The 17,700-nt window shown below is 44.2% G+C and overlaps 1 protein-coding gene across 1 annotated transcript in view; it reads right to left on the bottom strand.

The window, feature by feature from the left end:
* Window positions 1–13,922: 13,922 nt before the first annotated feature.
* HDAC1 (histone deacetylase 1) overlaps window positions 13,923–17,700 on the bottom strand; it is a 39,497-nt gene continuing 35,719 nt past the window's right edge. The window contains exon 9 of the mRNA XM_068389541.1: window positions 13,923–17,155. Within this exon, the coding sequence (XP_068245642.1) occupies window positions 16,851–17,155 (305 nt within the window). The 3' untranslated portion in view covers window positions 13,923–16,850. The remainder of the gene's footprint in view (window positions 17,156–17,700) is intronic.

The raw sequence follows: 17,700 nt of genomic DNA on the forward strand, positions 1-17,700 counted from the left end.
TAATATTATTATTATTATTATTATTATTATTATTATTTTTGGGCTGAAGACATGTCGTCCTTATGGAAGGTTCCTCTAAGTAGCTTTCTAAGGGATATATGCTATAATGATATTCCCAGAGAATTTACCTTTAGGTCTCCAGAATTCTAACTTCTTAAAATTTCTCTTAAAGATATCGCATAAATCAGGGGACGTATATCTTGATACGACACATAGCAATCTTCACCCCGAATAGCGTTTTTGCTTCGAGGGGGAAAGTGGAAAAAATAGAAGGGGAGCCGTTATCAAGGTACCCTTCCTCCCGTACTACTAATGAGTATCTAGATGGCGCTGTATGTCGAGCTAGCGCGCTATTCCTATTGTTGTAGCGGCTTCGCACGGTGATTTTCCCTGTTGCTCTATCGTATACGCTCTAGTTTCGTGGATTTATCATGCAATCTCCAGCCTCTTCTGCCTCTGGAAAGTTGAGTATTTGATCTTTACAGTGTATAATTTTTAGCTCCTGCTTCACAGTGAAATTAGAGTAATTTTAAGTGTTTGGAGCTTAGCCGGTCACCGGAGGCGCCATGGGCGCTGTTGTTCATAACGCATGTGTTATTTAGTTAGTCGAACGACATTCCCGATTGTAATAGCATTTATATTTTGAGGCTATTCAATTAAAGTAATACTGGGATAATATATATTATGTCGATTGTATTCTTTAGAGTTTCAGCGATTTAGGTAACCGAACCTCGCCCCTGCTAGGCTTCCTAGCCTACGCGCCTCAGTTTACTATCATGCATGATATGTCCACTTTCCTAGTGGTAAGAGCATTAATAAAATATAAGCTATTTAGGCACATTATACTTGTAAAGATTTATACATAACATTGCATACATTTCCTCTTCCTACCGATCGTATACGTTAGAGTTTCGGTGATATAGGTAACCGAAGTCTCACCCTGCGCTAGGCTAGATAGCCTATGCGCTTTAGTATACTTTCATACATGTTCCCGGTTTACCCTCGTGTATCGTTTTATCAGTTCATAAGGATATAGATATCTCCAAGAATTATTAGATAACTCGATACTCGTCTCCAGTGGAGATTTAAGGGTAATCTCTTCCCCCACTGAGTGCTGCCCTGGCAACAACCCTAATTTGGTCCTGCCATAGAGTAGACACTCAGGCTTGACTAGGCTAGGGTTTTCTGTCTCTTACCTTTGCAGGCGGGTAGCCGGCTTTGGTTTCTTGGCAGAACCTCAGAGTATCCAGTCTTTGCTGACGGCAGCAGCAGGGTTAGTGGTCACTCCCCTATCAGCTTCTGCTGCTGGCATAGGAGGCTATGCCTCCCTAGGCCACAATTGAAGTGGTTGTATGATGCCGCCACCTTCTCCCCTGCGGTCTAGAAGACTAGTCCTGTGTTGGCAGACCCTAGGCTGAAGAATAGACATTCTTCTGCTGCCTAGGATGGCGCCGACACTGAAACAATGTTTCTTCCCTGTTGGGAGACGGCAGCAATCTTGCCGCCGCCTCTTAACACCATTTCGGCAGACCCTAGGCTGAGGAATAGATATTCTTCTACCGCCTAGGACGGCGCCGATATGGAAACAAGAGTTTCTTCTTTGTGTGGTAGGGCCGTCAACCCTGCCGCCTCCTTCCACACTTTATACAGGACCCTTTTCCTTGCCCCCTCTGTCCTTTAGCGATGGCCTAGCCATTGCAACCCTTTGGCCGTCGTCCTGCAATCTCACCGCTTGCCGGCGGATTGTGGGGCCGGCTGGCCTCCTACATAGCAGCTGTTTAGTTGCTCAGTCTTCCGTTATGGACGCAAGGCTCCGGGAAAAGCTGTGCCGGCTGTGGCGGGTGCTGGTGGGAGACCCCTATTCTGTAGAGTGTTCGTCAGTCCTCTCTTGGACTGCCACCACATACCCGGGGCCGGCAGTGACTGGCAACGGTTTGTGATTGGATGGAAGCCTGAATGATATATTCTCCCGTTCCATTTGAACCCTCTTTCTGGAGGAAGGCAGTAAGTTTAAGTTCTTACACTCTTATTTATTGTTAACAAACATTTAATAAGGTAACCCTTCACTCCATGCTTTCTCTCTCTCTGTCAGCTAGTGCCGCCAGGTAATAGTTCAGCCGGCGGAAGCCGACTGGGCCGGTGCCGTCAGGTATGTTGCTGGCTGGGCCGGTGCCGCCAGGTACTACCCCAGCCGACGTGGATCGTGCCGCCGGGTGCTAGCCTAGCCGGCAATATGCCGGCTAAACTACAGTACTGTATATGATTATACAGTAGCCAGTATATTTGCAGTATAGATCATACTGCAGACCAAAAACTATAGTATACATTATACAGTAGTTATTCCAACATACCCTGTGTATCCTTGCACAGTCTATTGTCGAGACCAGTTATATATTGAAATAAAAGATTTCTTTTAACAGACTGATAGATGATTAGTTATCATTTACCCACATTATTAAAACCTTGGGGAAGGTCAGTGTTAAGTTACACTTATCTACCCCTAGAGGTTAGAACCCTTCCCTTGGGTTTCCTGAATAGGAAAACTCTAGGTTTTAATTTTGGGGGAGGTCGCAGCAATTGGCTGGACAGGAAACACAAGTATGTGTCTTTCCTAGTTCCTTTCTAGCTTGTCTATCCTAAGCTATAATGCTAAAATAATGATAATATTTTATATAATTTATCAGGTGAGATAAACTACCGCATACTCATTTAATTTTCTTTTCTTTACGGGAGGACCATCCAAAGTGCCTACAAGTTTTCTGCAATGCTAGGAGCAAGGACTTCTGTGGCCATGCAGAGTGCAGGGCTCATGCCCCCTGCGCCACTTCCAAGGGACCTCTTAGGTACTGGGACCCCCAGGACTGCAAGATTTGCAAGGCTTTGGTTACCAAGGCTTTTGATGACCCCAAGACAGTGGTGTCAAGGGATGCAGCACGAGAGAAGCTGCGCAGATGGGTTCGTGGCTTTCAGTAGAATGCCATGGGACCTTACCTTCCTAGCGAACGGATGCGCTCCTTGCTGTTCCCAAAAGCAGGTGTGGAAGCTGTCATACCCCAGCCACGACCTGAGATCCCTTGCGTCCAGATTGCTGTAGATACGAACGTCTCTGACGCAATGCAGGACATCCACCTAGACGAGAGGATGTCGGAGGTGTCTGAGGACACTGAGAAGGGCCTTCTAGCGGAAGGTCTCGAGGAAGAGTCCACCATGACTCCTGAAGATGATGATGATGTCGAATCGGAGTCCCTTTCGTCAGTTCCGGCTTGAGAGCCGTTACCCTCTACATCTTCTGCCCCTCCATCAGATGACATGAGACAGGCAATGGCCAGTCTCATGGCAATGATGGAGAGCCTTCGCAAGCAAGGCGAAGAAAGGGAGGTGAAATGGGAAAGACAAATGGCCCAACTCACTGCCTCCCATGGGTCTCACAAGAGACTCAAGGTTCAATATCTCCCAACTTGCTCTGACGTTAATCCCTGGAGGTATGCAGAATGCATGTCTTACCAATGGTAAGATCTTTATGTCAGAGAAGTCGGGGACTGTCCCTATCTAGGAAGTTGAATTCTGGCCCAACTTTCAGGCCTACCCAGACTGCTTCGTCCGTCTGAAGAATGAACCAACAACGAGGGAGGAGACGGAACCTAAGGAGGTCATAGTACTTGACCACGATAAAGCTCAGGCTCTTTTGTCAAGTAGCCTGAAGCAGAAGGGTTTCACTAACTCTAAAGTGTCAGCCCTTAGCAAGAAGCATCCCACCTTTCTTGCTCCAGCTTCGTTAGCCTTTCCCTTTACACCAAAGGGTTTTAAGGCAGTAATAAAGGCAATAGAGGCAGGCAAACCTTGTCCTACACTCGATGAGTGTAGACCATTATCTTTAGCCCTGCCCACGGAAGATAAGAACTGGAAGGAAGTCCACCTTACCTTCTCAGTTGGGAAGTTGGAGGCAGATATCGCTGGACGTCAGTTTAGCGAAAATCTCCCAAAGCTGTCTGACTTTCTCTTGCGTAGGGAGCAAGAGACAAAAGAAAGACTGGCCGAATCTCTATCTCTACAGATTTGTCTAGAGACGACGGCAAGCAATAGTAAAACTCCAGATATGAACATGGTCATGGCCAAAACGCATTTGGCTACTGTGGTCAAGGACCTGTATAGCTTTGTCAAAGCTAGACGGGCATGTAGGGAGTTCGTGTTTGCTTCTGCATCAGTAAAGCACGAACCCAGGAAGCTAACAGCTTCCAATATCTGGGGTAAGGACCTCTTCCCGAGTGAAGTGGTCAAAGAAATTGTAGACAAGGACGCCACGGAGAATAGAACCCTTCTCCAGAAGTGGGGCATGTCGGCAAAGAGGAAGTCCTCCCCGGATGAGGGTCCCCAGCCTAAGAGGAAGACTAAAAGACCCAGGTTGCCCTCTCGCCCTGCCAGATAGCAGCAACAACAACATCATCCCACAGTTGCCATGACTGTGGTGCCCCAGATGGTGGCTCAACCCCAACCAACCTATCAGATGGTGCCTCAGCAGCGGGTTGCCCAGTCACCAGTGTTCAACCCTGCGTTCGAGAGGCAGACCACTACCTTTCGTCCCAAGGATAGAGGGTGTATACTAGGCTCTTCTAGATACCCCCCTAGAGGTAAAGAGGGTAAGGGAGGACACGTTCGAGGTAAATCCTCCGGAAATCAGAAGCAATGAGTTGCTTCAGGTAGGAGGGAGACTCCAGCAATTTCAGGATCATTGGACCTTCGATCCTTGGGCCCACAGCCTAATCAAGAACGGACTCGGATGGAGCTGGAGCGAGGCTCCACCACCATTTCCTCAATTCTTCCAACACTCCACCCCCGTACTGGAAGAATATACCCTAGAACTTTTGAGCAAGCAGGTGATAAGGAGGGCAAAGTCCATCAAATTCCAAGGAAGGCTGTTCTGTGTTCCCAAGAAGGACTCAGATAAACTCAGAGTCATTCTGGACTTGTCGCCACTCAACAATTTCATAGAAAACAACAAGTTCAGGATGTTAACCCTTCAACACATAAGGACCCTGTTACCAAAAGGGGCGTACACAGTCTCGATAGACCTGGCAGATGCCTACTGTCATATTCCAATCAACCGCCCCCTCTCCTCCTACCTAGGATTCAGGCTACAGAAGAAGAAGTACGTCTTCAGAGCCATGCCCTTCGGATTAAACATAGCCCCAAGGATTTTACTAAAGCTTGCAGACGCAGTCGTTCAATAACTACGCCTAGAAGGTGTCCAGGTAGGAGTGTACCTGGACGACTGGCTGGTGTGGGCAGCATCCAGAACGGAGTGTATGCAAGCATCCAAGAAAGTGGTCCAGTTCCTGGAACATCTGGGATTCAAGATCAACGTCAAGAATTCTCGATTATCTCCAGCTCAAGAGTCTCTCCATTCCCCCAGGGAAGAGGAGAGAGATAGCAGGATCTGTCAAGAGACTACTGAAATTCGATAGGATCTCAAGACGCCAACAGTAAAGAGTACTGGGCTCTCTCCAGTTTGCATCAGTGATAGACCCAGTGCTAAGAGCACAGCTAAAAGATGCGTCAGGAGTCTAGAGAAGATACGCATCAAACGCTCTAAGAGATCTAAGAAGACCGATACCGACCCTACTACGATCACTTCTCAAGCCATGGTCGAAGGCCAAGAACCTAAAGAGGACCGTACCCTTGCAACTACCTCCACCTTCAGTCACCATCCATACGGATGCCTCGAAGGAAGGATGGGGAGGTCACTCCCATCAACGGAAAATCCAAGGGACTAGGTCTTAATTCAAGACCTTCCACATCAACATTTTGGAGGCCATGGCAGTCTTTCTGATGCTGAGGAAACTCTCCCCTTGCAAATCAGCCCATATAAGACTGATCTTGGACAGCGAGGTGATAATGAGATGTCTGAATCGTCAAGGCTCGAGATTGCCCCAAATCAACCAAGTGATTTTGTCCATCTTCCGCCTAGCGGAAAAGAAGAGATGGAATTTATCAGCAGTTCACCTTCAAGGGTTCCCCAATGTGAAGGTGGACGCTCTATCCAGGCTCACGCCGATAGAGTCAGAATGGTCCCTAGACGCAGGCTTATTCTCCTTCATCTTATGTCAAGTCCCGGAACTGCAGATCGACCTCTTCGCGATGAGTGACAACAAGAAGCTACTTTGTTATGTGGCCCCATACGAGAACCCTCTTGCGGAAGCGACGGATGCCATGTCCCTCGACTAGAACAAATGGAACCGGATCTACCTGTTCCCTCCAACCAATCTCTTAATGAAAGTCCTAAAGCTGAAATCCTTTCGGGGAACGGAAGCTCTAGTGGCTCCCAAGTGGCCAAAGAGCTACTGGTTCCCTCTAGTATTGGAACTGAAGCTGAGGCTGGTCCCTCTGCCGGACCCAGCACTATCTGAACAGGTCCAAAAGACGACTGTCTTCGCTTCATCACAGAGAACACGAAGCCTTCATCTCATGATTTTCTCTCCTTAGCAGTAAAGAAAAGATTTGGGATCTCGAAAGGCAGTATAGACTTCTTAGAAGAATATAAGTCTAAGTCAACCAGAAGACAATATGAATCATCTTGGAAAAAGTGGGTTACTTTCGTCAAAGCAAAAGGACCAAAAGAAATCTCAATGAATTTCTGTTTGTCCTTTATCCACCTTCATAAACAAGGTCTGGCAGCCAATACAATAACTACGTGTAAATCAGCTCTGACTAGACCTCTACTATACGCCTTCCAAGTAGACTTGTTAAACGAATATGTGCTAGACTTAGGCCTGCAGCCCCTCCGGAGCCTATTTCATGGTCCTTGGGCAAGGTCCTACACTTTGCTTCAACAGTGAACAATGAGGATTGCTCTCTGAAAGACTTGACTCAAAGTCATTTTCTTGTTTGCTATAGCCCCGGGGACCAGAGTTAGTGAAATAGTGGCCCTATCCAGAGATGAGGGCCATATTCAATTCACAGAAGTGGGAGAACTGAATCTTTTTTTTTTGATCCAACATTTCTCGCTAAGAACGAGCTACCCACCAAGTGATAGGGTCCCTGAAGAATCTGCCCTCTTAAGGAAGATGTCTCGCTGTGTCCAGTGGAGTGTCTAAAGGTCTATCTTCGAAGAACTTCAGACTTCAGGGGAGGACAGATCTTTAAAGGAGAAACCTCAGGATCAAACCCATCCCTAAAACAACTAAGGGCGAAAATCACCTATTTTATTCGCAGAGCAGATCCTGACAGTACACCCGCAGGTCATGATCCAAGGAAAATTGCTTCATCACTGAACTTTTTTCAGTATATGGATTTTAAGCGTCTTCGCTCATACACTGGATGGAAGTCATCCAGTGTGTTCTACAAGCATTATGCGAAGCAAGTGCATGAACTTAAGCGTTACGTGGTGGCAGCAGGTAGGGTACTAAAACCTGTCGTCTAGTGCTGCGATGAACAGTGAATTGATTGGGACCATCAATTATACGGGTCAAGGTGTTGACACCTCTCAGTGCAATACTTTGGAAGTGAGTGTCACCAGGGTGACACTAAGGACTGTTCTATTTAGTTGAGGTGAAGAAACATATTAATAACACTTGTGCCGTGTGTACTTACACAGTGTGAATAGGCATTCAACATCACAGAAATTCATATTAGGAAATTTATAAAATTTTCAGATTTATGGTGGCATTAATAAGCTTTCCCTTTCAGGTGAAAACAAAAATTTTCTGTGCTTTGATTGTTTGATATGTTTCTTATTACATATATTAACATTTATGTTATACCTGTTACTTTATGTTGGTCATTTTTGGGCTCAGGCCATGTCGTCCTGATGGAAGTTCCTTTAAAGTAGCTTCCTAGGGTATATTTGACTATAGTGGTATTCCCAGAGAATTTTACCTTAAGGTACCCAGAATTCTAACTCCTGGAGCGAATATCCCTAACTTATCCTTATAGGGATATCGCACAATATCAGAGGACGTATTCTTGACACGCCACATAGCTATCTTCACCCCGAATAGCGTTAATGCTTCAAGAGGGAAAGTGGCAAGAAAACGAAGGGGAGCCTTTATTAAGGTACCTATCCTCATTGTTTTGAGTCTGTATATGACGTCATCACCGGCGCCATGTTATTCCTTATCTCGTAGTGCTATTGCTCGGTGATTTCCCTTGTGCTCTCTCGCTATTTTTGGATTTATCCGTCATTATGATGCTTTCACCAGCCTCTTCTGCCTCTGGAAACTTGAGTATTATCTTTGTATAAATGTAAGCTCTTGCCCGATTTTATTTTAATCAAGGTTAAATTAACGTAAACAAGAGCTGTTGCCTAACCGGAGGCGTCATGGGCGCTGTCGTTCACTATGCACGAGTCATTTAGTTAGCCAGAACGACTTCCCCGGTTTATTAGCTTTAATAAATTTAGCTACTTAGCCTTCCTGCTAGGAATTCTTTATATTATGCCGATAGTATTCATCAGTTTCGACGATTTAGGTAACCAATCTTTGCTTACGCTTGGCTTCGTAGCCTAAGCGTTTTGCTAATAGTACTTTCATGGATGATATAATAGACTTTCCTAGTGTGATAATTTTATTGAAGCTCTAGGCATTAATTTATACATGTAAGATATTTACTGAATTAATTTTCCTCTTCCAAAGATAGTATACGAGAAAGTTTCAGTGATTTAGGTAATCGATTCTCACTGTGCCTAGGCTACTAGCCTAGGGGCTTTAGTATACTTTTGTACACATACCCGATTGTTCTTTTTCTCCTGTGGAGGTCTAAGAGCAATCCCTTTTCCCTCTGAGTTAGCCTAGGCTTAATCCTAGTCAGTTTTGCCTCAAATAGTATTCGGGTAAAACTAGGCTAGTGTGTTTCTGTCCTTGTCTTGTAACCGGAGGGACTGGTTTTTGGATTTGGTCAGAACCTCAGAGTATTTTGTCTGTGGTCGGTAGCTGTCTAGCAAGGTGAATAGAATTCCTTTGCTAGGTTAGGCTGCTGACATAAGAGGCTAGACCTCCCTAGGCCATACATACCTGAAGGTTTCTGTACGATATGATTCCTTCTCCCTGTGGCTTAACAGACTAGTCCTGTGCCGTTAGACCCTAAGTCGAAGAATAGAATTCTTCCACTGCTTAGGGGACAACAGCACTAAAACCCCGTTCCTTTATTGTTTGGAGGGGCCAGGGAAGATGCTGCCACCTCTTTACTGTATTAGACTACCCTAGGCTAGGAATAGATTCTTTAGCCACTTGGGATAGCCCTAATACTGGAACGGAGTTTTGTTAGGTGAGGTAGGACAGGCTTTACGGCCAGTTCCTTCCACACCTTATAGGACCCTCATCCCTCCCACTCTGTCTTTTAGTGATGGCCTAGCCATCACAAACCTTTGGCCATCGTCCTACAATCGACCCGAGAGCTGGTAGGTTGTGGGACTGGCTCGGGCCGGCAGAAGCCTCTTCACTGTTGAGTGTTCATCAACCTTCCTTGGTCTGCCATCCATATGTCTGCTGGTAGAGCCTGGCAGTGTTATGGATGGATGGAAGCTTGAATGTTACATTCTCCCCTTCCATTTGAACCCTCATTCTGGATAGAAGGTAGTAAGGCAGTGCCCTCTCACAATCCTTAGATCCATGCTTTCTCTTTTGCTATTGTCTAGTACCACTGGGTCCTGCAGACCGCTGGTTTGATAACTATTCGCCGGCCGGCATAGATTGCCATCAGCCTGCGGCCGGCTGGCAGCTGACTGCACACCAATTATTCTGCCGGCTACTACGATTAGTGGCTGGCAGCCGGGGTGCAGTCGACTGCCGGCCGGCACTGCAGTATATGATTATACAGTAGCCAGTATAATTACAGTATAGAACATACTGCAAGTAGAAAACTACAGTATAGATTATACGGTAGCCCAAAATTTCTTCCAACATACACTGTGTTGTCATGTACAGCCTATTGTGAAACCATACATTATAAAGAAAGTTTTCTTTCCTTAAATTATTTAGAATCCCCGATATTAAAACATCTGGAAACTAGTGGCTTGCATAGCACACTTTGCAACCTTCTGGTTAAGGATCTCAGTTGCCGAATATGAGACCTGCCGGTTGGAGTCTCTCTCAAGAGGGACTCCCCTGGTAAGCTCTTCCAAAGAATGGTGAAGCAGAAGAGCTAAACAAGGCTCCTCCAAGATCTCGAAGTACCTCCTCTGCTGTACACGAGGAGGTGGGAGAAGCTTGTTGCTGGCACTGGACCGGTTGGAGGCGGCTAACTCAGAGAGCTGGACCGCGATCTTGTCCCAGGTACTCTTAACCCCGAGACCAGGGCAGAGTCGCACTGGCCTTAGAAGGTTTTTGAGTTCCAAATACTCGGTCCAAGACCGTGTCTTTGCCCTCTCGAGGGGGAATCTCTGGGTCAGCAAACCCATTGAGAGTCCTCATAAGAGTCAGAACCTGCCAAAATGCATGTTCTGACTCCTGTAGTTCTCCTCCGGATGTCGGACTTGCAGCGAAGTCTCCTTTCCCCAAAGGCTCTTCTTGGGGAGAATCGCGGACGTTCTCAGAGTGACTAGCTGGCGCCGTCCTAAGTCTCGTCGAGGATTTTGGCAATGTCTTCGAGTCCTTCGACTCCCTCCTGGGAGGGATGCAGGACTCCAACAAAGACGGAGGCAAGTTCTTTTCCGCCCCTACCCGGGAAGACTTTTCAACGCGAGGTGGGGTTTCCCTCATTGGTGCGATGGGGGAACGTCTCGCCTCACGTGACTCGAGGACGGGAAATCCTTGTCCGACAGGGAGGGAGAAAAAGTCTGGGGGGGGGGGAGATAACTTGCCTCGAGGGCTCACGAGGAGACAGTTTAGTTCTTGGAGAAGTCACCGCGTCCAAAGCTCCTCTTTTTCTCTTCAGAAGGATAGACGCAACCAAGGATTTGTGGCCCAATTCAGAGAGAACAGGCTTGAAAACCTGTGTAACCGCTCTGATTAGTGCCCCAAACCATGGCTGTTGGCTGACAGCGACACTCCCTCTGGAGGGACAGGGATCGATAGATCCCTGGGAGGAGTTTCCATACGGGGGTTCACCTGTAAAGAAAAAGAAGAAATGTTCCTGGACCTTTCTGGAAGCTTCCCTTCCACCGCCGAGCGCGCTGTTCTGCGCTTGCAGGGAGGGGAATGAGGGGATGGCGACCTTGCCATGCGTTGTCCTGCAGCCTCGCGCGCGGGAGAGTATTGGCACTCGCGAGGGGGAGCGTGTTGGCGCTCGTGTGATGGGGAATACCCGGGGTCGCGTGCGTGCGAGTGATGGCGCGTAGAAGCGTGCGCGGGAGACACGAGAGTGCGCAGGAGGCTGATGTGTGCTCGCACGCGCGGGTGAATGTTCGCGCGCGCGTGGACGCACAGGATCAGGATGATGGACCCGTGGGCGTGTGGGCGAAAGATATCGCGCCCCAGATTTCGTAGGGCGCGCACGCGCAGGTGAGATATCCCTTGAGCGCGGGCGCGCAGTCGGAACCTGTGTGTGGGGGCGCGCGTCAGGGTGGCGGTGCATAGCTTCTGGAGGGGATGGGCATGGGCGCGATTGCGCGCTGGCGAGGGATGGCACGCAGGAGATAGCAGGCGGCGCATTGGCGAGCCCTGGAGTGTAGGTGAAGTCCTTGACTTTTCTACAACCCCCAGATCCGAAGATTGTGGGCGCGCAGGAGAGATAGCAGTAAGTGGGCGCTGACACGCGGGAGAGCGCTGACGCGCAAGAGATCGTTGGCGCATTGGCGAGCGCTGACGCGTAGGAGAGCGCTGGCGCGCAGGGTTTTAGCACGCCAGCGCGCAGAGTGTTGGCATGCTGGCGCGCCATCTCAGGTAAAGCCTTGCGTACAGGAGACCGTTGCCGGACTATCATGATAGACAGGGTGCGTTGGCACGTAAAGCTTATCAGCTGCCAGAAACAGCGATGGCAGGTCAGCAGGTCTGTCAGGTGGAAGGTCGGCGTGCCCTTTGAAAGGACGACCTTCCACCAAAGGGGATCGCGAATGATCAGCAGAGAGGTCAAGGACCGTAGCAGGAACAGTCGGTGATCGCTGACGAGGCTTCTCTGCGGCAGACTACAACGACGATGATGAATCGAAGAGGCGCCTCCTCACCAATTTATAAGAAGGAAGGCCTCTCCGGCGAAGGGGAAGGCGAGCCTTGCGACATATGCACCCTCTGGGGGCTGTAGGATCAGCAAGCTGACCTTCAGCAGTCCTCCGAAGAGGAGTCTCTGTAAGTAAACTCCCCCGAGGGGGAAGAATCACCGGCAGGAGAGACTGTTGGACTCAAGTTTCTCCCGTTCCTGCTCAACCTTCGAGGGAGAAACTAAGTCTTCAGCTACTGCGGGATGAGAAGAGGCAGAGGTATTAGGAGATACCGCATTGGATACCTCTGACACCACAACGTCAACAATTGACAAGAGGATCAACCTCTGCCAAAGTCCGCGATTGCTTGACAGCGGCACCCAATCGGATGATGTCAAGAAGAGCTTCCTTGGAGGGCAAACCCTCGAGCCCCAAGGAAGACCAAAGCTGAAATAAACTGGTTAAAGATAAATCCTCCCCCGGGGGGGAGGTGGAGCTGCCTCACTAGGGTAGGCAACGCCATCTCTCGAACCCCGAGTTTGGGAAACAGAACCACGGTCTACGCTACCACTCGCCAGTCTCTCGAAAGAGACCGATCGAGCAGGAGCTTCGGAGGAGGTTTGGGCAACGGAAGAGTCCCTGGGATTTTCTCCTTTCAAAGAAACCTTCGAAGGAGAAATATCCCACCTGGACTTCTTACGTCGCCGAGAAAAACTCAACCACTGGGAGGTAGACCACTCCCTACACTCACCACAATTATTACCACTATCACACTGTTGACCTCTACAGTAAGGGCAAAGGGTGTGAGGTCTGTCTCGACCGCCGACATGAATGTTCCGCAGGGGCGGTCGGGTAATCCAGGACAGGCGCGCATAATCGCAGAGGCCAGCTTCACACTTAAACCTGTGAAAGAAAAAGCAGAAAAGCATTAATGGCTGTCAAGAGCGAGGCGAGGATGAGAGAGGACACGTCCGTCTACCATCCGAGCCGAGAGCAAAGTGAGCTCAAGCACAGGTGTGTGTGTGTGTGTGTGGGGGGGGGGGGGGGGGGGTTTAGCAAGCTACCATCCCCTACCCCAGCTAACTAGCGATGGGGTAGTAAACCCTCGTTAACATTCTAATGGCTCGTCATTTCAGCTATGGTTTGTATGTCAGTTACGGAACAAAGCCAAGTTTGAAGAGATGCCAATAGCATGTCAGTCTTAGGGCATGACAACTAGAATCAGAGAGACTCTTCAGTGTACCAGGCAAGGAGGGTCTTCTCTGCCACTGAACGTTAGTTCCCTACAACTGCCAACACCTTGTTATAAGTTTTACCTGTCAAGTTGAAATCTACACTTGAATCAGTATCATATTTAAGAACAAAGGTTTATGTTTGTGTAGGAATAAAATCTATTTCCAGACAACTACTTTACCTTGCTGCCTGTTAATTTGAAAAACCTGTCATTAGCATGTGCATCAAATCCTACCTTCAGTATAGAGCTTAGGCAAATTAAACTCAAGTGTATAAAAAACGTTTATTATCGGCAGAAAACTTAAAACTACATGTAGAATCACAAAGTTTATACATGAAAATCTATGGTCATACTATCGAAAAAATACACTTCATGCAAATATGAATTTATGGGAAAAAAATATTTACAAAACACTTCATGAATAGTGCATAACACTATGTAAAAATATGGCAGTGTATTAAAAAATGAAAATTTTTTATATTTCTATAATTATGAAATGGTATGTAAATTAGCAAAATATAGGTCTTCTCTATTTACAGCTTTGTTTCTGATAAACTTGTGAGCTGAAGAAAAAAAAAACTCATCTGAGCAAGGATGTGATGATGAACAAATAAAGACCAATAAATGATAATTTCTTTACTTTTCCTCAATGTGATGAATACCCCTGTAAAGTACAAATAAAAATTAAATGCTATACCATCACATAATTCAGGATCTGGGATTTTATGCAAGATAATGAGGGGTCATAGACTAAGTAAATATGGTTGGATTGGTTAAAAGAATTGCTATTGTAACCTCAGTGATCTTTAACAAGTTTGCTTGAACAAACCCACAATTACAGGATGTGCAACTAAATTTTAAGGTTTTATACATAAATTGTATTCCTTTACAAAATAAAATGTAGATTTTACATATTTTGCAACCAATGAAACCTCTCACAAAAGCAAATTATTAACTAATCCCTTGCCTTCTAATATTTCCTAAGACTATGACCCTGTGAAGTATGACAGACTGATATTGACGATGATTCATCTTAAAAGTTAGGTAACAGTGCACAATTGGTAAATTAATACTGCAAGCAGTACATTACTAGGCTTTGTGCAGCTATTATTCATGGTTAACCTGTAAAAACAAACACTCGTTGCAAAACCAACAATATTTACCAACGGAAAAACTGGCTTCACATACAACTTAAACACTTCCTCAATGGTTCAAAATTAATACCTTTTAAAAAATTTAAAGAAATACTGACAAGCAAGTAGTCAACTTTCCCATCGATAACAGTGCAATGATTGGAAAAAAAATGGGAATCGTATCTGAAATATGAAGAATCAAAGATGAGTCACTTGATGAATTCATAATCAGCCTACACAACATTAGTATTAAGATTTACGCAGCTTCATAAGGATAATAATCTATGATTTACCCAGCTTCTTGTTAAGGATAATAATCAATATAAAGTACTCACAGGAAGTAGTAGTTAAGAAAATTCATCTTTATGCATTTACCTGGGTCTGCAAATTGTTATTCTCAAAAGTTTCACATTTCTGACTACAAAATTAAAGTATAATTCTGCTATAAAGGGAAATCCATTCACACAACTCAATAAATGTTAAAAATATCTGACCTAAAAATATCTCAAATAAAAAAAAAATGGTCTTAAATAAACTCTGTGAGAATACATTTTGTAAAGAAAACTCTACATTGCTTAAAATTTAGTGCTACCTAGCAGGTTTGAATCTTAAATAACTTTACCTTTGAAATTATAAACAAAATTAAAGATAAAAAGTAAGCACAGGATGCTTTTATCAGTCAAATTGCATACCCTAAAAATGCATTTATGAAGTTTGATAATTTAATATATAAAACTTCTTTAAAACAAATCCATTTTTCTGTGAACCCAAATAAAATTCACAGAAATTACTTTCTCTAAGTGTAGGACATAAACATGAAAATAGAAATTAATCATATAAAGAAAAAATACAAAACATACATGCTCTATGGTTATACAGTACTTGTATAATCACTCCCTAATTGCACTTAATTATAAATGTTAATTGGTTATTTGGTAACTTACCCTCTTACTTTGGTGAATGAGGAGCCATGCAGGGAGTAAATGTGTGGTCATGAAACACATGGCAGTTGTGGATGAACCATAGAGTTGCATTAAATATTTGTTCAATCTTAGCTACTGCTGATAAAAAAATAAATGGTTTCCAAGTGAAATTTCAACACTTGAAAAATTGGTTACAATAAAGAATGGCTACTTCCCTAATGAAGTAAACAAAACTTTACACTACAGATTGACTACTGTAAACGAAAGCTATACATTAAATATTTCCCAAAATAAATAAATTCTGACCACCAGAAATTAATTATTTTTTCAATAAAGTTACTTATCACAAAAAAAAATCCTTTCTACACAAAATAATTGTCAATGGAAGAGGCAGAAAAATCATGGTTGTAGTTGAAAATGCAAATAATCAGGAAGTATTCACCATGTATACAAAGACCTTCTTGTCATAAAGATGTAGACTGGATTACAACCACTATCTCTGCCTAATATATTTCATGATTAACCAACCCTCTTGATAAAGTGTTTTAAATTACCCTTATGATAGTAATGTCTTCATTGGCATCCATATAAAAACTATATTTCAACCTATACTCTATTTGCAAGAATTTTGGGCCATTCCAAGAAATGCATTTTAATTATCCAAAAACGTATTTTAATAGTTACTTAATCTCACTTCCAATAACACTTATGTAATAATAATGAAGAGAACCTGACAAAAATTAAGTTTATTTCTTTAAATAATTTTGGCTAAAAGGGAACAAAACCAGAACATGGAACAGACACGATTCAATTCCACATTTAAAGCTTAACATTAGAAAATGAGGGGACACTTAAAGATGGGGATGAATGGCCTAACACATTTCATGAATTTATAAACATACCACCATCACACATAAGACTGAAAAATTAACTAATAACAAATAATCTTCAACTTGCACAACTTTCTAAAAAACATACTTTTTTTTTTTTTTTAACATTACTACTAGGTGTAGCACCTAACAAAATTCTACCCAAATGTCAAATTGGGAGTAAAATGCTCCTGGCCACAAATGTCAGATCACGAGTAAAATCCTACTGGCCATACACAAGGTAATGGACCAGAATACACTGCAGGAAACTTAATCCTACATATCGTACATTAAATAACTTGAACTGTAGCTAGACTTGTTATTCCAACATTACTTATAAATATTTCTCCTTAAGAAAAGCATTCCCTACTTCAATATCTTCCACAACACCCACATACACAGCCTTGATAAAACATTGGTGCTCAATACAAAGTCCACGAGGAATGACTTTACTCAACCAAACAATGTAATATGCAGTCCAGGTGATGTGCAACACACTTGGAATGATTTACTCAACCAAATCAGATTTCTGAGCATTACTTTTCATGAAAAAAGTATATTTTCATCAAAACTTTCTCCAATTTATACACACAAGTAAATTACTTCTTAATTACTCACTCGCCCTCAAGACTCAACTTTAGTCTCATTCTGACCAACAGGTGCACCAGACTTCTCATCTTTTGATGCTGCTAAAATGCTTTCTTTTTTATCTTCCCCAGCTCCATTGTTGGCCACCACTTCATCTGTTTTGGTTTTCTTTTTAGGTTTGAATGACCTCTCATCTCGACGACCATCACCCTCGTCTTCGGAATCTGAAAACTCATTGTCAGGGGCAATGCGCTTATCTGAAGCACGTATGGAAATTCGCTCATCTGGACTAGCTTTATCTTCATCTTCACTCTCCTCTGCTACACCATCCTCAGGAATTGCTGGAAAAATAATAGAAAGATGAGAACCTAGTGAAGCAAAATCTTTTAAATGAAACATTTCATTCAAGAACTGCTGGATAAAAACAAGAAAAAAATTAGTACCTTTCAAAGCACTTGTCAGCCATATTAACTTAATCAGTATAGCACTACCTGTCACATAACAACAAACAAGGCCATCAGATGATACAACAAATCACCCCTTACCTAGTTGTGCAACAAGAAAACATTCCAATACAGAGAAGAGAGATTGTCAAAGTATCATATATTCTGAGTTATGAGAATACCTGTATGATTTGCTCACTTCAACACCATTAATTACGATACCTAAAACAAAATTTCAGCGTAATGAAAAATAAAAATCCTCCTCTTAGCCTAAATTTCCCAAACTCAGCCAGTCTGGAATGAACATGGTGATCAAGATCATTAATATTGAGTGAGAAGAATCAGAAAAAGTAAAGTGAGAAAGGTAAAAAATAAAATTTAAGCTATTTAACTCAAGCATAGAGTAAGAGGTCAAATAGCTTATACTAATATGTATCATATCC

The sequence above is a fragment of the Palaemon carinicauda genome, chromosome 1, assembly GCF_036898095.1.
Source record: "Palaemon carinicauda isolate YSFRI2023 chromosome 1, ASM3689809v2, whole genome shotgun sequence".
In the NCBI taxonomy this organism is placed as follows: Eukaryota; Metazoa; Arthropoda; class Malacostraca; order Decapoda; family Palaemonidae; genus Palaemon; species Palaemon carinicauda.